This window comes from Myodes glareolus, chromosome 6, assembly GCF_982192425.1.
Source record: "Myodes glareolus chromosome 6, mMyoGla1.1, whole genome shotgun sequence".
In the NCBI taxonomy this organism is placed as follows: domain Eukaryota; kingdom Metazoa; phylum Chordata; class Mammalia; order Rodentia; family Cricetidae; genus Myodes; species Myodes glareolus.
The window spans coordinates 110,948,682-110,965,801 of NC_142031.1; the positions used below are offsets into that span (position 1 = coordinate 110,948,682).

Consider the following 17,120-nt stretch of genomic DNA (forward strand, 5'->3'; position numbering starts at 1 on the left):
GAGGAAGTAAACTGAGAACTCTGGATAGCAATAGTTAAATATGGTAGAAGGAGATAAAGATGTGGGGCAGAAGGCTGGAGATTACATAAACACAATTCTGGTTTCTGAGAACATTATTATTACTGAACCAGCTTTGTTAATATGATATATATATTAATTTAGAAAAGATGAATAATTCAAAGGAAAAGAATTCTATTAAACCAAAATGAAAAACTAATCGAAGAAAGTGCTAGACAATGGGAAGACCTGCTTCTGGACAAGCAGAAGCAGTACTGTAGAAATTCTACAAACATAATCCACATATTCAATGCATCCCCATAAAAACTCCAGTAATATGCCTCACAGAACTAGAAACAAAATCCTCAAATAGAGAGACAGAAAAGACTCTGGATAACCAAAACAACTCCAAACAGAATGAACATAGCTGGAGGAATCTAATTACTTGACTTCCAACTATACTACTGAGCCACTGTTACAAAGATAGCATGGTACTGGCATAAAAACAGACCAACGGAATATATCAGTGTACCGGAAATAACCCACAAAGCTATGGACACCTAATTTTTGACAAAGGTATCAAAACATAAAGTGGAAAAAAGATAGTAAAGGATGCTTGTAAAACTGAGTATCGACCTGCAGAGGAATGAAATTAGATCAGTATTTCTTATCCTAAAAAAGAAATCCAAAGTGGACCAAAGACCTTAACTTAAAATTTGAAATGGTGGAACTGCTAGGGGAAAACACAGTGAATATACTTTGAGATACAGGAATGATCTAGAATGTTCAGAAGAGAAAAACCCTACAGCATAGTAAATAGATCCAAGAATTTAAAATAATTTTAATTTTTTGCATAATAAAGGAAACTATGAGAAGAACAGGATAAAATCTTTGCCAGATACACTTCAGATTATACATATGAAGAACTGTGAAAATGAACCACCAACAACCCCACTAACAATAAATGTACTAATGAGATACAAGACAATCTCCAAAGAAGAAATACAAATGACCAATATTTTTAACAAGTGTTCAATATTCTCAATCATCAGAATAATGCAAATTAGAACTATTCTGAGATCTGTTTCACCCTGGTCTGAATGGTTACCATCAATAGCAATGGTAGCCAATGCTGGTAAGGGTCCGGAGGAGGAATCCTTTCTCACTGTTGGTGGGAGTGCAAACTGGTGCAATCATTATGAAATCAGCGTTGAGGGCTGCAAAAAACTTACAATGGGATAAGGAGATGGTTCAGCCCGTAAGGTGCTTGTCAGACAAGTTTGGTTCCTTAGCACCCACATAAAAGCTGGGCACCAGGATAGAGAATGACTCAGTGGTTAAGGGCACTCTTAACCACTCTCTTTAAAAGGACCTGGGTTCAATCCTCAGCACCACATCATGGTTCATAACCACTTAGGTTTAATTCCAGTTCCAGGGATCCAATATCCTCTTCTCTTCTGGCCTCTGTGGGTACCAGGCAAGCATGTGATGAACACACATGCATGAGAAAAAAAAGCCATACACATTTGAAAAAAAAAATACTGGGGCTTGTCTGAGAGATGAGGTGACAGGGGTGCAGTGGGATGCAGAACCAGACGGATTCATGAAGTTCACTGCTCTTCAGCCTATTCAAAACAGTAAGATCCAGGTACAGTGACAGATTGTATCTCAAAAGTGAGGGAAGGGGGCAAAAGAAGAAGATAAGCAACATCAACTTTTGTGCAACATCTGCATGTGCATACAACTACATGAAGCCTAATATATCCACGCACACACCACCACCACCACCATAAACACAACTAGCATATGGCACAGGCAGACCATTTCTAGGCATGTATCCAAAGGACTCTGTTATCAATGTTTATTGCTCTATTAAAAAATTACAAAGAAATGGAATCAACCTACATGCCCTTCAACTAATAAATGAATAATGTACACACACATACCACTAGAATTTTATTTTATTTGGTTATAAAGAAAAGTGACATATGCAAGAAAATTTATAGAATTGAAAATGATATTAAAATGAGGTAGTTCAGGCTAAGAAAGATAAACACGTCATGTTCCTCATGCAAACTAGGGTTTGCAACCCTAGTTGTGTGGTTGTATGTGTGCATATGTGTATTTTCTGTGGTAATGTGTGAGGGCAGAAGTCATGAAACTAGAAAAGGGACACAAGGGGAGAAAAGTGTGTAAGGAAGGACACGGGGAGGGTAACAGCACACATATGGTGAGAATGGAACCGAACACTGAGGGCAGAGGGTGTGAGTGGAGAGGACGAGCAGGGAGATGGGACAGCTCAAGAGGAAGGCAACCCAAACGAAACATATGTGAAAACACTGAAAGGGAAGATGCTACTGAGTAAAAAATAAAATATTTTAAAAACTAAAACGAAAACTAGGGACCATAGAGATGGCTCAGAAGTTAAGAGCACTTGAGACTTTTCCACAGGATCTGAGTTCAGTTCCTAGCACTCTGCCAGGAAGCTCACAACTGTCTGTAACTCCAACTTGGGAGGAGTGGGGTGTTCTGTGCCTCGTCTCTGTGGCACCTACACTCACATTGTACCCAATGTATACACAGAGTCACACCTAATAAACAATAATAGAAAAATAAATCTCAAATAAGCGAAAATGAAACTAATACAAATAAACCCTAAGTCCTAGCACACTAAAATCAGCTTTAGGCGATAGGATTTTGTGGGAGTGAAGAGGCCACAGTGCTCTACGGTTGGAATATGAACTATCCCCCATTGGCGGAACTGGGTCAGAGAAGAAAGCTGATGATTGGGAGCATGGCTTGGAAGGTTATTCCTGGTTCTGGTTAACTTCCTTATTCTCTGCTTCCTATTTAACATGATTTGAGCCATCTCGTTTTCCACATACTCCTGCTACCATGGTGTTCCACCCTACCATGAGCCAGTCTAACAGCAAAAGAGTCGAGGAAAATTTCAGAAAATAAATTCTTCTCTTCCATTAAGTTGTTCCTACCAGGCCACTTGCTCATGCTTCTTGTCAAATGTGCAGCAAGCATTATAACATCAGTGATTATCTGAACTCTCCACCTATGCCATCTCTGACATCACTAAATTTTCTATGTAAATATGCAAAAGATAGGTGAAAATGAAGATTACAAATTTTGTCTGATCCTAGATGGTTCTATTTCTCATCAGCATTATTACATATAGTCTCAGTAAGTTTAACAAATATTGTCTCCTGTAGAGGACTTGATTTCAAAGGATCAGGTTTATTATGAACCTGCAGGGCCAAGAGATGCAATTTGTACCAGACTACCTAAATTCACAAAGCTACTGCCTTACTGAATATTTGAGTACCTAGTAGGCTTTCTCCTTTTAAATATACTATACTGGGTAAAAAATACAAATAGATGGGTAACAGTTACACAAGAAAATCCAAATACATGTAATTTGCCACAATTTTTAAATGCATGCATTTGCCTTTAGCTTCTGGAATGAAGAGTGTACAGATGTGCCTACTGCTGAACAGCAGCCATCACACTACCGAAGACAGTGACAGGGCCATGTGGATTCTCAGTACTGTCTACTCTCCATGCTCATTGGCAGAACCACATTTTACCTACAATTAATGTTAGTTAATAAAAATCCTTTTCTCCATATACCCAACTCATTTTCTGGCCAACAAATGGAAAGACAAGACTTACATGGCACGGTTGTTCCAAATCTAGCAGGATTCAACACTATGAATCTATTTTTCAAGCTTCTTCTGCCCACACCTTGAGCTCCTATCAACACTAATGTTTTTCGCTGGAAGGGTGGCATTTTTGCTACTTCCTCATAGATCTGAATTTCATGGCGATCAAACTCTAAATGTGAAAGTAATGGGACAACATTATAGTCAGTTATACTTTATATACACAGAAAGATATCTCAGTATTCTGCATGCTAATGGTCTTCTTGTCTTGATAGTTAACTATCACTTGATTTGTGCATGTCTGACATAGGCTTGTTCTTACAAATTTAGTAGGGCACAGAAAATTATTTTATATCTTGATTTAAATGTTTGTATCCACTCATTTGCCCTTAGACATTAATTTACTATGCAAGAAAATTCTTGAGTTTCATGTGTATTTATCAATACTCTACACATTAAAGGCTTCTTATCAGCAATTTGTCAGTAGAAATGACTACCTTAACATCAATCAAATTACCGTTTATGCAATTTACATTAAAAAGTGTGTGTGAAGTAGAGAGAACAGAGGACACCTGCTTGGCTGTTTCCCTTGTACAGGCTGAGCAGGCCAGCTCCAGTGACAGCACCCTCATATTTAAACACCGAGATCCTAGAATTTATACATAACATAAAATGCTGGAGAAAAGAGCATTTTCAGTAGACTATTGCCCCAACCTATAAACTAAGTCAATGAAAACATTACAAACTTTGCTAAAAAAAAATTAACGATATATAGTTAATGAATAATAAAACCAAAGTGATTCTGAACTATCAGGTCACCCATCAACACTGTTTGACTCTACCTGCAGTAATAACACTTCATCCTTACTTTATTATCTTAACAATTCCTTCTTTGTACAATTTCTTCATAGTAAATTAAACCAATTAATTTCTCCTTCAGTATGATTGTTTATGCTGTGTTTATTATTACTAGTGTAGGGGTAGCTTTGAAGTCAAGAAAAATAAATATGATAGCTTCCATTTTTTGCCAATTTCAGAAAGACATACAATGCACTTTGAGCACATTTCCTTGCAGCCTGATACCTTTCCTTTTCTCATCCTTTCTCTCACTCTTTTTACTTCCATAGACAGTTTCCCTTTTCCTTTAATGTCAACTGTACATATATGACTTTATGTATCTATATAAAATCTAGAGTCCACAAGTAGGAGAAAAACATATTGTTTGTGTTTCTAAAACCAACTTAAATTGTTAAACAAGATTATCTTTAGCTGTCACCTATTTTCCTGCAAAAGAAACTTCATTCTGTAATATATACGTACCACATTTAATTTCTTCTGTTAACGGCCACTTAGGCTTGTTCCGTAACTTAGTTCTTGTGAACCGTTGTGCAATTAACAATGATGTAGAATATTTCTGTGGTGTTATTCTGAGTCCCTCTGGTAAATATCCAGGAGTGGGGAGACAGTGTAATGTGGGCAATGCTATTCTATTCTATGCTGATTTCTACAATGGCTGAACTAGTTTAATTCCTACTGTTAGTGCAGAACCACTCCTTTTTGTCCATATCCCTGCCAGAATATAATTTTCTCAATGCATACCATTCTGTATAGGATGATAATCTCAATGTAGCTTTAATTTGCATTTGTCTCTTGAAACATGCAAAAATTTTTTTTGTTTAAATCTGTAATGCACCCAATTGGTCTGATGGTTTCATCAAATAAAAAAAAGTTTTCTTTTATTTGCCTTTCTAGCTCTGGGGATTGAATTCAGTACTCTGTACATGCTAAGGAATGACTACACCCTAGGCCTTTGATTTGAGGATTTTTTAAAAAAACATTTCAGTTTTTGAGGCATAAATGATAAATAGGAATTGTTTATTCTTAAAATATACACCTTGATGATTTGATATGTTTAACTTTAAAACAATCTTATCATGATTGCCATTACGTTTCCTTTAAAAAAAAACAAGATCCTTTCTTTAAGATGAAAGATTTAGAGAAAGGCAAAAGGATTTAGAGTTTGAGGGCGGCCTGAGATACCTAATGAAAGTAGAAGATAACTGTTTTCATGCTAGCCTGCACTACTAGTGAATTCTAAGCCAGCCTAAACATATAGAAATACTTTCTCTCAAAAAATTCAAAACCTAAAAGATTTGAGAAAGACTATTATAACACTCTCACTAGATTAGATGAGTTATTTGGTCCAGTGCCACTTTTGCAAAAATGCACGTGACAATGTTATGGTGGCATATAGTTCTCCTTAGTCCTAACTCTAACACCTTCATAAAGTCACCCTGTTCATTAGGAATGTCACACACATAACTATACCGAAATGCCCTATATAAGTATTGACAATAACATTCCCCCTGCATTAATACAAGCATAAATCCTAGTAACTTCATTCTGCTGTAAATGATATTCAAGTTGGGACTTAAATAACAATTTCTTTGTATTACATTTATCATGTGTTCACATGCCAGACTCAGTAAATGGCACTAATATAAACTGCATTCACTTCAAATTACATATTCAGAGACTAAAACAAGTTAACTAATGATAAAGCTACTTATTTTGATCTTTCAAAGGGATTTTAAACACACCTGCATTCCTAGTTGTGAGGTACATCATCTTCTTCTTTTTTTTGTTGCTTATAGTTCCACAAAAGGGTCCTGAAGGAAGACAAGACCAGTATAATTTAGAAGATACATCAAGATATGAGTTTAAATTGCCCAATCATGTTTTATGAGGAGGTAGAAGAATCACCTCCTAAGGGAAGGGTGAATTTGTCACTGAATTTTGGTACTCTACCAGTAGGTGGCAGAAAAAGATCAAAACTTACTATAGGGAGGAAAAAGCAGATGCACAGGCAAGATTAATTCTCCATGTAGTTCAAATAAACTGATTTGTGTATTCAGAAAAAAGAAGCAAAGAAAGGTGTGCCCAGCCCGCCTGTTTCTTGAGTTCAGTTCTTCACCTGAATTGTCCCAGTCTCTGCGAACAAATGCTTTTCTCTTCTCTTCCAGGAACTGGCTTGGGATCAGACCAGCACTTCCGCCCTCTTTCACATGACTAGCCTAGAAACAAATTAATATCTCAGTGACCAAAATTTTAGACAATAGTTTACTAAGTAGGACAACTGTAGGACAACTGCTGATCACTTAAATTTAGTTTGAAAAGAAAAATAACCTTTCAATCCATGGAACTATGTTAAAGCATTTCAACACCACCATACTAGGAACCACATGCATGGTAACTGGTAGTGATGTTTTGAAACTCTCATTAACAATAATGCACAGGCTCCTCGAATGTAAATGTTTCAGAGAGAGAGAGAGAGAGAAAGAAGAAGGAGGAGGAGGAGGAGGAGGAGGAGGAGGAGAGGGTGGGTGGGAGAGAAAGAGAAAGACAGAGACAAAGTCAAAGAAAGGAAACAAGAATGCTATTTTATACAAAGAAGTGTTAAGGGAGAGTCTCATCCAGTATCCTTTACAAGCCATTGACTACTAACCTCAATCCTAGAATGTTGTTATTTCCCAATGCTAAATCAATAGAAAGGATACTGGGAATACAGAACGTAAATTTTAATTCATCCTAATAAGAATCTGCATATACCAAAGTAATGAATTTAAAACAGGTAAACCATTTAGTAGTATCTTACCATCAAAGTGAATAAAATAAAGTAAAAATATTTTATTTATGTGTTTGTGTCTGTGTGCATGATTACATGAGTGTAGGCACCCAGAGGCTAGAAGAGGTGCACAGAGCTCCTGAAGCTGGAGTTCCGGGAGGCTGTGAGCAACCCCAACATGGGTGCTGGGAACTCCATGAGAGCAGCAAGGACTCTTAACAAGCTAAGCCGTCTCTTTAGCCCCAAAACAAGTAATATTTTTAAATGGCAATTACCCACATCACAGTGTTAGTGTGTTTCTCCTTATAAGGGACAGAAAAATCTATTTCTCAGTTTTTAGTAACCTTGAAAAGTGGAATTAGAGTAAATCTGTCAAAATGAAGAAAGAGACTCAAATGACGGTGAAAGGTTAGAGATCTAAGAGGTGGCATGCACAGAAAATAAAGCAGGGATACCTGGCCGGGGGTGGGGACATGAAACCATCAGCCATAGGCAGTACAGTGAGAAAGCTTCTAAGTATTTCAGTAAAGACCTCTTGAAATCATAAACTCTGTTTACTGAACCCATTTCTTAGTCATCTTACCATGGTGCACTTAATACTAAAAGTGTCTTTATTTACAGGCAGGGCACACTGCACTGAGGCTGTTCTTATCCTGCAGACCATCCCTCTGTATAAGTCATTAAATTCACAACTGTTAACACCCGTTACCAGCAACTGTTACTTTTATATTTGGTACCAGGTCCAGGAGCCTTTCTTCTTTCACCCTGAGACCATAATCAGCTCTGAGAATGGAAAAGATTTTAGGTTTCTATTTGTCATTTTCTTCAATTTTGAACACTGTGTTTATCAAGTGATATAAACAACTGCAAAAACAGATTAGGAAACATTGACAAACAATGATTCCAAGTGGGTTCTTCTTGGTGTACAACATATTTGAAGGCGACTGCCCATGTGAGAGAACTGCTTCACCTTAGACCAGAGGCAGTGCCGCAGGCAGGTTATGTCTGCTTTCATTAACAGCTACTCACAAATTCTCTCTCAATTTGGTCTTCTGTCCACAAAGTTAACAGACATAAAGAAGGAGCTGTTCGTGCAGGAAAAATCATGAGAACAAATGCTTCCTAAACTTTTAGATACCAGCCAGATCAAAGATTAAAAACACAAAAAACAGTTGAGGGATTTTTGAGAATAATACTAACCTGCCACCAATTTGGGTCTTCTCTGTTTACAATCTGAAGAATTTCTCCTTTTGAAAACTTCAGTCCCGCTTCTTTGCAGGGTATCAGGTTATCATTGAATGGATTATAATCAAAATGACACTTGACAAATACCTAAAACACAGCACAGTGAAAAAGCCTTATGTGTAACATTAAGCACTGGATGTTGAAACCAAACCACTGTGGTTTAATTGTAACAGACAGTAAGTATTTCAGACAAAAAACTTATTCTCCTAAATAAAAACCAATGTATTAGAATATTAATATAATGATTTGGTATTATTGAAAATTATACATGTATGGTACATTACAATTTTGTGCATTTTAAAAGCTCCTTTTTCTTTTCTGTGACTGCTCTACCACTCTTAAGACCTACACTGACACCAACAAGTGTGACAACCACTCTATTCCACTTTCTCCAATCTTTTCACTTGATTTCCCAACAAACACTGCATAGTTTTTAATTTAAGTAAATGCCATTGCAATTAAAATCCTGAAACAGTGGGTGCAGTTAAAGCATGGATTTCTGACCTATCAGAGAGTGCACAGACACCTTGAAGTCTAAATAAAAAAACAAAGGTCATCTTTAAGTGAGACCTGAAATATATTCAGTAACCGTAAAAATTAATGACTCAGTTTTACTTCTAATAGTGTATTTTAATCAGTTACACTTGCCAAAACTAATGAGAAAAATAATTTCTTAAAATTACCTTACCATGATTTTTATGCTTAAATTTAGATCAGCATTAAGTTACTTAACAGACAAAAATACTAGAAAGGTCTTAACTATTTTCCAATTTAAATTAAAACATACACATTTCTCTAAAATTTGTTTTATTAATAAAAGTATGCCAGTTACATTGCTACTTAAGATCTCCAGAGCTTGCAACATACTGCTTATTTAATTTGAATTCTAATTAACCATTTTTAATATCTGATGAAAAGTTTAAATCAACTGTCTTCTTAAAATAGACATGCTTCATACATATTTATAGAAATTCAAATTTTGTACAGAAAATTTTCAGCATTAATCAGCAGAAAAATTCTAGTAAGCAGAAATGCATACAATTAGCCAAACTAACAATGTTATTTTTCATGTGTATCATACATCTACAACTAAAAACAAACAAAATATTCAAACAGTGCAAGTACATATATTGTATTATTAGTATGCTCAAAAAACTATCAAATGTGAAAGATGCATAGGAAGATATTTTTAAACTTTTGGGTATATGCGATCTTGATAGAAAGCTCTAGACCATCTGCAATAACTTGACAAAGCCTTAAAAATAAAATCAATGCTTAAACACACCAGGAAGCTATATTTTCCTAAGATAAATTTTAGAAGTATCTAAGAAGCAAGCACGCAAACAATACTAAGACTGCTAAACTGTGACACGTGGCTAACAAGTTTGGCATGCAGCTCAAGGCTCTGGCGATGAACAATTCAAGATGACAAAGTTTAATCGAGGTAAATTTAGTTGATGGCTAAGACAGAACAACAGGAATACCAGAAAATGTTCTCACATATCATACCTGACGAACGTGGGCTGGATGCCTCTCCATACTGGCGTAACTCTAATAAAAGTATATTTTTCAATTGCATAAAGAAAACAAACTTTTAACTTACAACTTAAAATATAAGTAAGCTACTAGTTCATTTCATTACATCACTCATTTGGTAAAGCCACTGCCTCCCTAATTAATTGTCCACAGGTTATAATACCGATAAAGAAGGATTAATGACACAAGCAAAAAGTCATAGGCATTTGACATGAGGCAGAGAAGGGACTGTATGTGAAGTTATAAAAATAGCAGTATATTTCTTACTTTTGGAGAAAGCCCACCGAATGGAAAACCTCAAGTCACCTAAGTGAGGGTGTTTATCATTCTTGGTTGTGGGATAATACTTTGCAAGGTTACAAGCGTTTTCTAAATTTCAAACATTTATTTCCCTGTTCAGAAAGGCCAATATCCAACTCAGATGTAAAAGGATTACCAAAAGGCATTAATTCTTTGGCTTATTTAAACTGCTTTTAGAAGATTACCCTCAAGCTCTAAAACTCAGATTAATCTGGTTTTACTTTGGTAAAATTTGTCTGAAAAAAATCAATTGTCCTAGCCTTTGAACTAGGAGTTTCATAAAATCCTTAAAATCATTAAATAGAATATAATGACTTACTGTATTCTATGAACTGCAATAATAGTTTCTGAATGCCAACTGAACATTCTTAAGTTACTAAACACTGAATAAAATATTTCAGTTCTGTACTCTTACCATCAAAGGAAAACCTGAATAACCAACAATTTAAAATAGACAGTAGAGAAAAGGAAGTCCAATAGCTTTGGAGCACAGATCCTTAAACTATTAAGAGTAGAAATAAAAATTAAAATTCTATTGGGACAACACTTTCTTCCTATCAACTATAAAAAAATTCAGATATTTGACATTCTGCAGATAAAACTATGGGCTAATAGGGATTTTCCTAACAGGCTGGTGAAAGAATGTTCTAACCAATCTTGGAAGAACAATTTGGCAGTAAGAACCAAGATCACAAAGACATAAACCCTCTGACCTTGTAATCTACTTCTGGGAATGGATTCAGCAGTTATATTAATCAGACACATGTGAAGTAATTTATATACAATACTAGTACATATTAAACTATTTATTATATCAAAAGATTAGGAGCACTCTGTGGCAACGGTAAGTGGCCAAAAAAGACCTACATGATGATAATATACCAGCCCACATGCCAATGATGAGGGGGAAATTTCAAGTTTCCACATCTACACAAAGAGCTCCAGGCAGTCATCTCCAAGGACAAGAGCCCCTGGTGTGTTATGGAGTCCCAAACGGTCAGCTCTAAACACTTGTGCACAAAAGTTACATCAGATGGGTTCAGTAAGTTGTGTGTGTTGTTTAACAATAATAGTTTTGGAAGAGGAGGTCACATATTTAAGAGAAGGTTGCTGTGAACAAAGAAGGGTAAACATAATGTAAAATAAAGTTTTCACATACTAATTCTCAAACCCTCCAAAAGTTTAAATTTAACAACAACAACAAAGCAAACATGAGCAGGCATGCAAAGAAATAGGAGCAGAAAACTCAGAACAGGAAGAAAAGTCAAAGAATAGTCCAGAACACCCAGGTGTAGTGGTATGCACTGTAATCCTAACACTTGGGAAATAGCAAAAGGATTAGTTTAAAGTCATCCTTAACTACACAGTGAATAGGAGGCCAGCCTGGACAACATGACAATGTGCTGCAAAAATGGAACAAATCAACTAACCGAGTCAACTGCCCCCCAAAAAACCGCAAACAAAACAAAAAACCCGAAAACAAACAAAAAACCAGAAATGGCAAATATGAAACAATTAGCACACAGTACTTAGTACAACCAATTGTGTTGATTTGTGCCTATAAGCCTAACATTTGGGAGGTTAAAGTAAGAGATTTCCCAAGACTTCAAGGCCAACGTGGGCTAGAGAGTGAGAACCTGTTCCAACAAGACCAATAAAATAAACACATAAATTGTACATAGTATATTCCTATTTTCAAGAGATTATAGGAGGAATTCAAATTGTTTAGTAGACCACAGAGCACATAAAAAGGACTTGAACCCAGAGCTGGGCATGACGGTACGTGACTGTAATCTCAGCACTCATGAGGCAAGGAAGGATAATTTCAAGTTTGAAAACTGGATGAAAATCTCTGCAAATTACAATTTTGATACAACATTTGTATGCAGGTGTTTTAGGGTTAATATTGCTGTTAATAAACATTATAACCAAGCATCTTGGGGAAGAAAGGGTTTATTAAATGGCTTAAATACCCTGAATCACAGTCTATTGAGGGAGCCAAGGCAGAAATTCATACCAGGCGGGAGCCTGGAGGCAGGAGCTGATGCAGAGGCCACAAAGGGTGCTGCTTACTGGCTTGCTCTACCTGCTTTCTTATAGAATCCAGGGGTAACCCCTCTTACAATGGTCTACCTCCTACCCCAAATCAATCATTAATTAAGAAAACGTTCTATACAAGTTTGCCTATAGACTGATATTTGGAGGCATTTTTCTCAATTGAGGTTCCTTCCTTTTAGATGACTTTAGCTGTGCCAAGTTAACATAAAACTAGCAGCACCAGAATACAAAAGAATTCCAAAGTCAAATAAGAGAACAATATAATATAGACAAGGACAAGAAGACTTCACCAAAGTGGATATAAGCATGGGAGAAAAGCACATGATAAGACGGTCAATCTTATTCACCTGTACTGATACACAAATTAAAATTGCAATTAGCTACTGCTATATGCCTATTATACCGACTAAAACTAAAGAGTGGTCATATTAAATATAACAAAGGCACTGAGTAAAAGAAACTCGTACAATGCTGATGGGACTGTAACCTGTTACAGTCATTCCTGGGAAGTTTTTTCTCTAAAATTTCTACATATGACTACCAAATTATCAACTCTTTCAGTCCCTAGGTATTTATACTCCCTAGTTGTTTTGTAATAGCCCAAAACTGGTAGTAACAAAAAGTTCTCCAGGCAATTTATATATAAACAAACTGGTATATTCATACAATGAAATACTAGATCAATAAAAAGGTATAAACTATCAATACAAGTAAGCAAAGTGCATAAATCATGCAAATTTATTCTGAAAGAACCCAGGTAAAAACTGAAATTCATTTTAGTTTGCTAGATTCTACAGAACCTTCAAATTAGACACACAACTAAAAAATCTGACTCTATGATTTATATATGAGTGCAAACAAAAAAAAAACGGTCATTTTGGGTCTGAGTAAACTCACTCAGTATAAGGTTAGGGAGCTCATATGCTAAATGGACATAGTATCAAATTGCCTAATAAAGCCAGGTTAGTGCAGCTCTCAGAGAAGTTTGTGTGGTGCACAGTGGTGAAAGAAAAAGCTCACAACTGGTCAAAGAGCAAAGATTAAGTGTCTATGAAGTGTCCAGCAACAAATGGGACATTTTTATTATATTCTTTTCCTGCAAGGCTCAGGGACCACCAAGGATGAGGGAGGTGGAAAGACTGTGAGAGCCAGAGGTCGGGGAGGACCAGCATGAACCAGCTCTTCCTAACAGGACCAGACTGGTGCTGGACTCAGGAGCTCTCAGCAGCTGTGCCTTCCCAGACAAGGCCTGCCCAAGATCAACACAGCCAACAGTACAGCATGAAGGAGGAGGGCCTCATGAGCCTCTGCTCTGTCTAAGGAGCCTTCAACAGCTGAAGGGTTCTGAGCGAGGCAGAGTCCAGGCCCCACACATGAATTAATGGAGGACACAATATCAGGAGAGAGTGGAGGTGGCTCTGGGAAGAGTGAATATAATCAAAACATATTATATGCACACATGAAATCATCAATGAATACAAAAATACTTTAAAAAGGTGAAATCCAAAGTAGTATGAGATGATTCGCAAACTAAGTTACGATGACAGAGTGCAGACAGCAGTTGCCTGGAGTGAGGCAGGAAGCAGGAGGGGTACACGGAACTCAGGTGACAGGCAAGCTTACTGTCTCATTGTGTTAATGGTGTTACAGGTGCATAGGAATAGTCGCGTTTACAAAACTGTATCCCTTTAAAAATTACACTTGAATTACATAAGCTGCATCTATTTATTTAGTCAATTACATAATAAAGAACCATGGGCTTGCCAACCAAAACATAAATTAGAAAGAAACCCAGTTCTCCTGCCCTCATTTCATTTCAACCCATTATCCTGGCTTCCCCAAGCAAGACAACCTTTACTTTAGATCTTGTATTCAACTCTCTGTTTTTCCTTCTGGATACAGCTTTAATTCCACCTACGTAAATTAAAGAAATATATAGTCATTTTAAAATAAAAAAGTACCATAATATATGCACATAATGTTTTAGGATTTACATGCTCATTAATGAATTTGTGACTATACATATGTAAGAATTATTCTAGGAAGTGACCAAGTTTTAGAACACATGAACATTTACTTTAAGAGACATTACTAAACTTCCTTCCCATTAATGTGCTATGCCAACTGTACTGTACCAGTAATGAAGGCAACATATTGTAGATTCACATACAAATTCTTCTGAATTGTATTAAGACAGGATCTTACGCCGTGATTTTTAGTGTCAATGTTCAATGTTCAAATGTTTACTGACCAAGATCTGCTTTTACTTGATTTCTACATTATGGTGACTCCCTTCTAACTGGGAGACAGAACAAACCCTTTCTTCCTTAAAGCTGCTTTGCCAGGGTGTTTATCACAGCGCCAGGGAAAGAATTAAAACGGTCCTATTCCTCTTTTTCTGCCCTAAGAGAGTTCTGGCTAGTAATCTCATCAAGACCAGAAAAACCTTGTTGAACTTTTGATTCACAGATCTTTGAATCTGTGAAGAAAATGGACATTTTCATAATATTCTATTTATTTAAAATATCTTCACAATTCTTTTGTGTGGAGGACTTGAACTATTTTGTTAGATATATTGCTAGGCATTAAGGTAACTCTACTGTAAATCAAGTCTTAGCTATGTTTTTAGTTGCTTGAAATGATAAAACAAATTAAAAAACTATTGTACACTAATCTGATTTTTAAAAACTTTGCTAAACTCTACTATTCCTAGATTTGTAGTTTTGGGAGTGGGTTCTAAGCATAAATTATATTAATTGTAAATTTATAGTTTTATTTCTTCCTTTGTGGTCCCTTTGTCTCTATATTTTGGTCACATCACGCTTACCAAATCCTCAAGGAAACATTGACAAGAAGTAATGCCAGTGACACCTTTCTTTCTCTTTCTCTCCCCCACCCCCAACTCCACTGAGGCAAAAGTTTTATTTATCTTTATTTTAGACTTTACTCTCTGGATTTTCTGGATTAGTCAATATCAGACAAATAATTGAATATAAGCAACAATTGACTGAAAATTTCAGTGTCCAAGAATCTTGAAATTTAAGATATTAAGGATTTATGTTTCATGCTATCCCAAATGAAAGTTTTTAAAGCAGTCAAATCATTGCTATTTTATTCTTGAAGTTAAGTCAGTTCAGTGGGCTTCATTGTTTGAAGCCTCATCAAAATTCTAAACAAGATCACCCTCCTCCTCCAGCAGCAAGTTGTGCTTTTCCATCATCATCTGCCAGGGCCTGTAGTTTGTCAGTGCCAAGCTGGGTTAAGATCCTGGGTGGTATTTCTGTCAGCTGCTCTGTCCCAGCGAGGCTGAGAATGGTGAAGTGTGTGTGTGTTGCCAGATGTCTGTATGTTAGTGCATTGCAATTCCTTGGTTTGCAAACACACTAAACTTTAACATCAGATACAACTTATTCCTAATGTCTGTAAGGAAAACTAGAACTTTAGTATTTGCTATAGCAGAACCATTTGAGGACACTTCTTTCACTAATGCACAATTGTGCACAATATTGAGAGTTCCTTTGGTTATGATGTGCTCTTTTACTTGGGTGGAAATGAGACCTCATGGGGGACTAGAGTTGATTATCTCAAGGTGTCAGGCAGACTAGATAAGTAAGAGTCTTGCTTCTGATGTTGAAGCCGTAAGATCCAAAAGAAACTCAGGACAAATGGCTATGACTGGTGCCCTTCAGCATACCAAAGTCATGTTGATGTCCAGGCTCACTCGGCATCTGTGGCTCCTCTCACCCTGCCCCTTATCCTACACCTCTTCAGCTCTTGGGATTCCTTCCCCAAGCTTCTCATTCCTATATAACACTCCCATGTCAGCCATGTACCTTCCTGATCCCCTTTCTTTTATTTTCCTCTCACTCCCCACCTTCCCCTGTCCTCTCACGGCCATGTTTTGTCTACTACTTCCTCTTCCTGCACAGCCAAGGTGCCTCTGGCTGTGCTCTCCCTCATATGTTCAATAAAAACCTTCCTTTCAACCAAATCTCAGAGCGGTCATGCCCTCACTTTATACAGACATTACACTTCCAAATGTTAGGACCTTCCTCTTCCTACTTCATTAGTCCTTACAAAAGAAACATGAATCTGATTTAAATTTAATTGTATCTCTATTGAAGTTATTTTTCTTAATTTGTTAATATGTGGATTTTCTTATAAGAAACTATATCAGCATATTTTCAATAAGTTCAACTTGGCTATCAATTTTTTACAGAAAATTAACTTTAACTGGCTATCATTTTGTTAAATGAAATACGTTGTGATTTATTTTCCTATAATATCTTGGTGTCTAGGCCATGCTGGTCATAAAAGTTAAGTAAAAGAGGATTGCTATCAATTTGTCCTCATTATGACTTATTTAGAGAAGTCTCCTAAAATCTCATGTGTTGAATTCTTGGACCCTAGATGGTGTATACAACCACTGAGAAGTGGGTGGACTATAAGGTACTAACTTCCTCAATGGGTCAAATCCACTGAGGAATTCACATTGAATGGGCAATTAGGAAGTGGGACCTGTGTGGAGAAAATAGGTCACTGGGAAGCATATCTTTGAAGGACATACTTTGCCCTTGACCCTTCCTATTTCTGTTTTTAGCCCTACTGTGGTGAGCAATGTTGTCCTGTCATACCTCTCCACAATCATGCTCTACTTCAAGTCTAGAAATGTAGCCACATATCCCTGG

The 17,120-nt window shown here is 36.6% G+C and overlaps 1 protein-coding gene across 3 annotated transcripts in view; it reads right to left on the reverse strand.

Moving 5' to 3' along the window:
- Pals2 (protein associated with LIN7 2, MAGUK p55 family member) overlaps positions 1-17,120 on the reverse strand; it is a 97,328-nt gene that overhangs the window by 17,870 nt on the left and 62,338 nt on the right. For 2 of the 3 annotated variants that reach the window (XM_085691085.2, XM_085691081.2), the window contains exons 6-10: positions 10,048-10,089; positions 8,494-8,625; positions 6,643-6,742; positions 6,269-6,337; positions 3,679-3,840 (exon numbers count right to left, since the gene is read on the reverse strand). In XM_085691085.2, coding sequence (XP_085547211.1) covers positions 3,679-3,840; positions 6,269-6,337; positions 6,643-6,742; positions 8,494-8,625; positions 10,048-10,089 — 505 coding nt within the window. The remainder of the gene's footprint in view (positions 1-3,678; positions 3,841-6,268; positions 6,338-6,642; positions 6,743-8,493; positions 8,626-10,047; positions 10,090-17,120) is intronic. The other variant, XM_085691082.2, reaches the window with a different exon arrangement.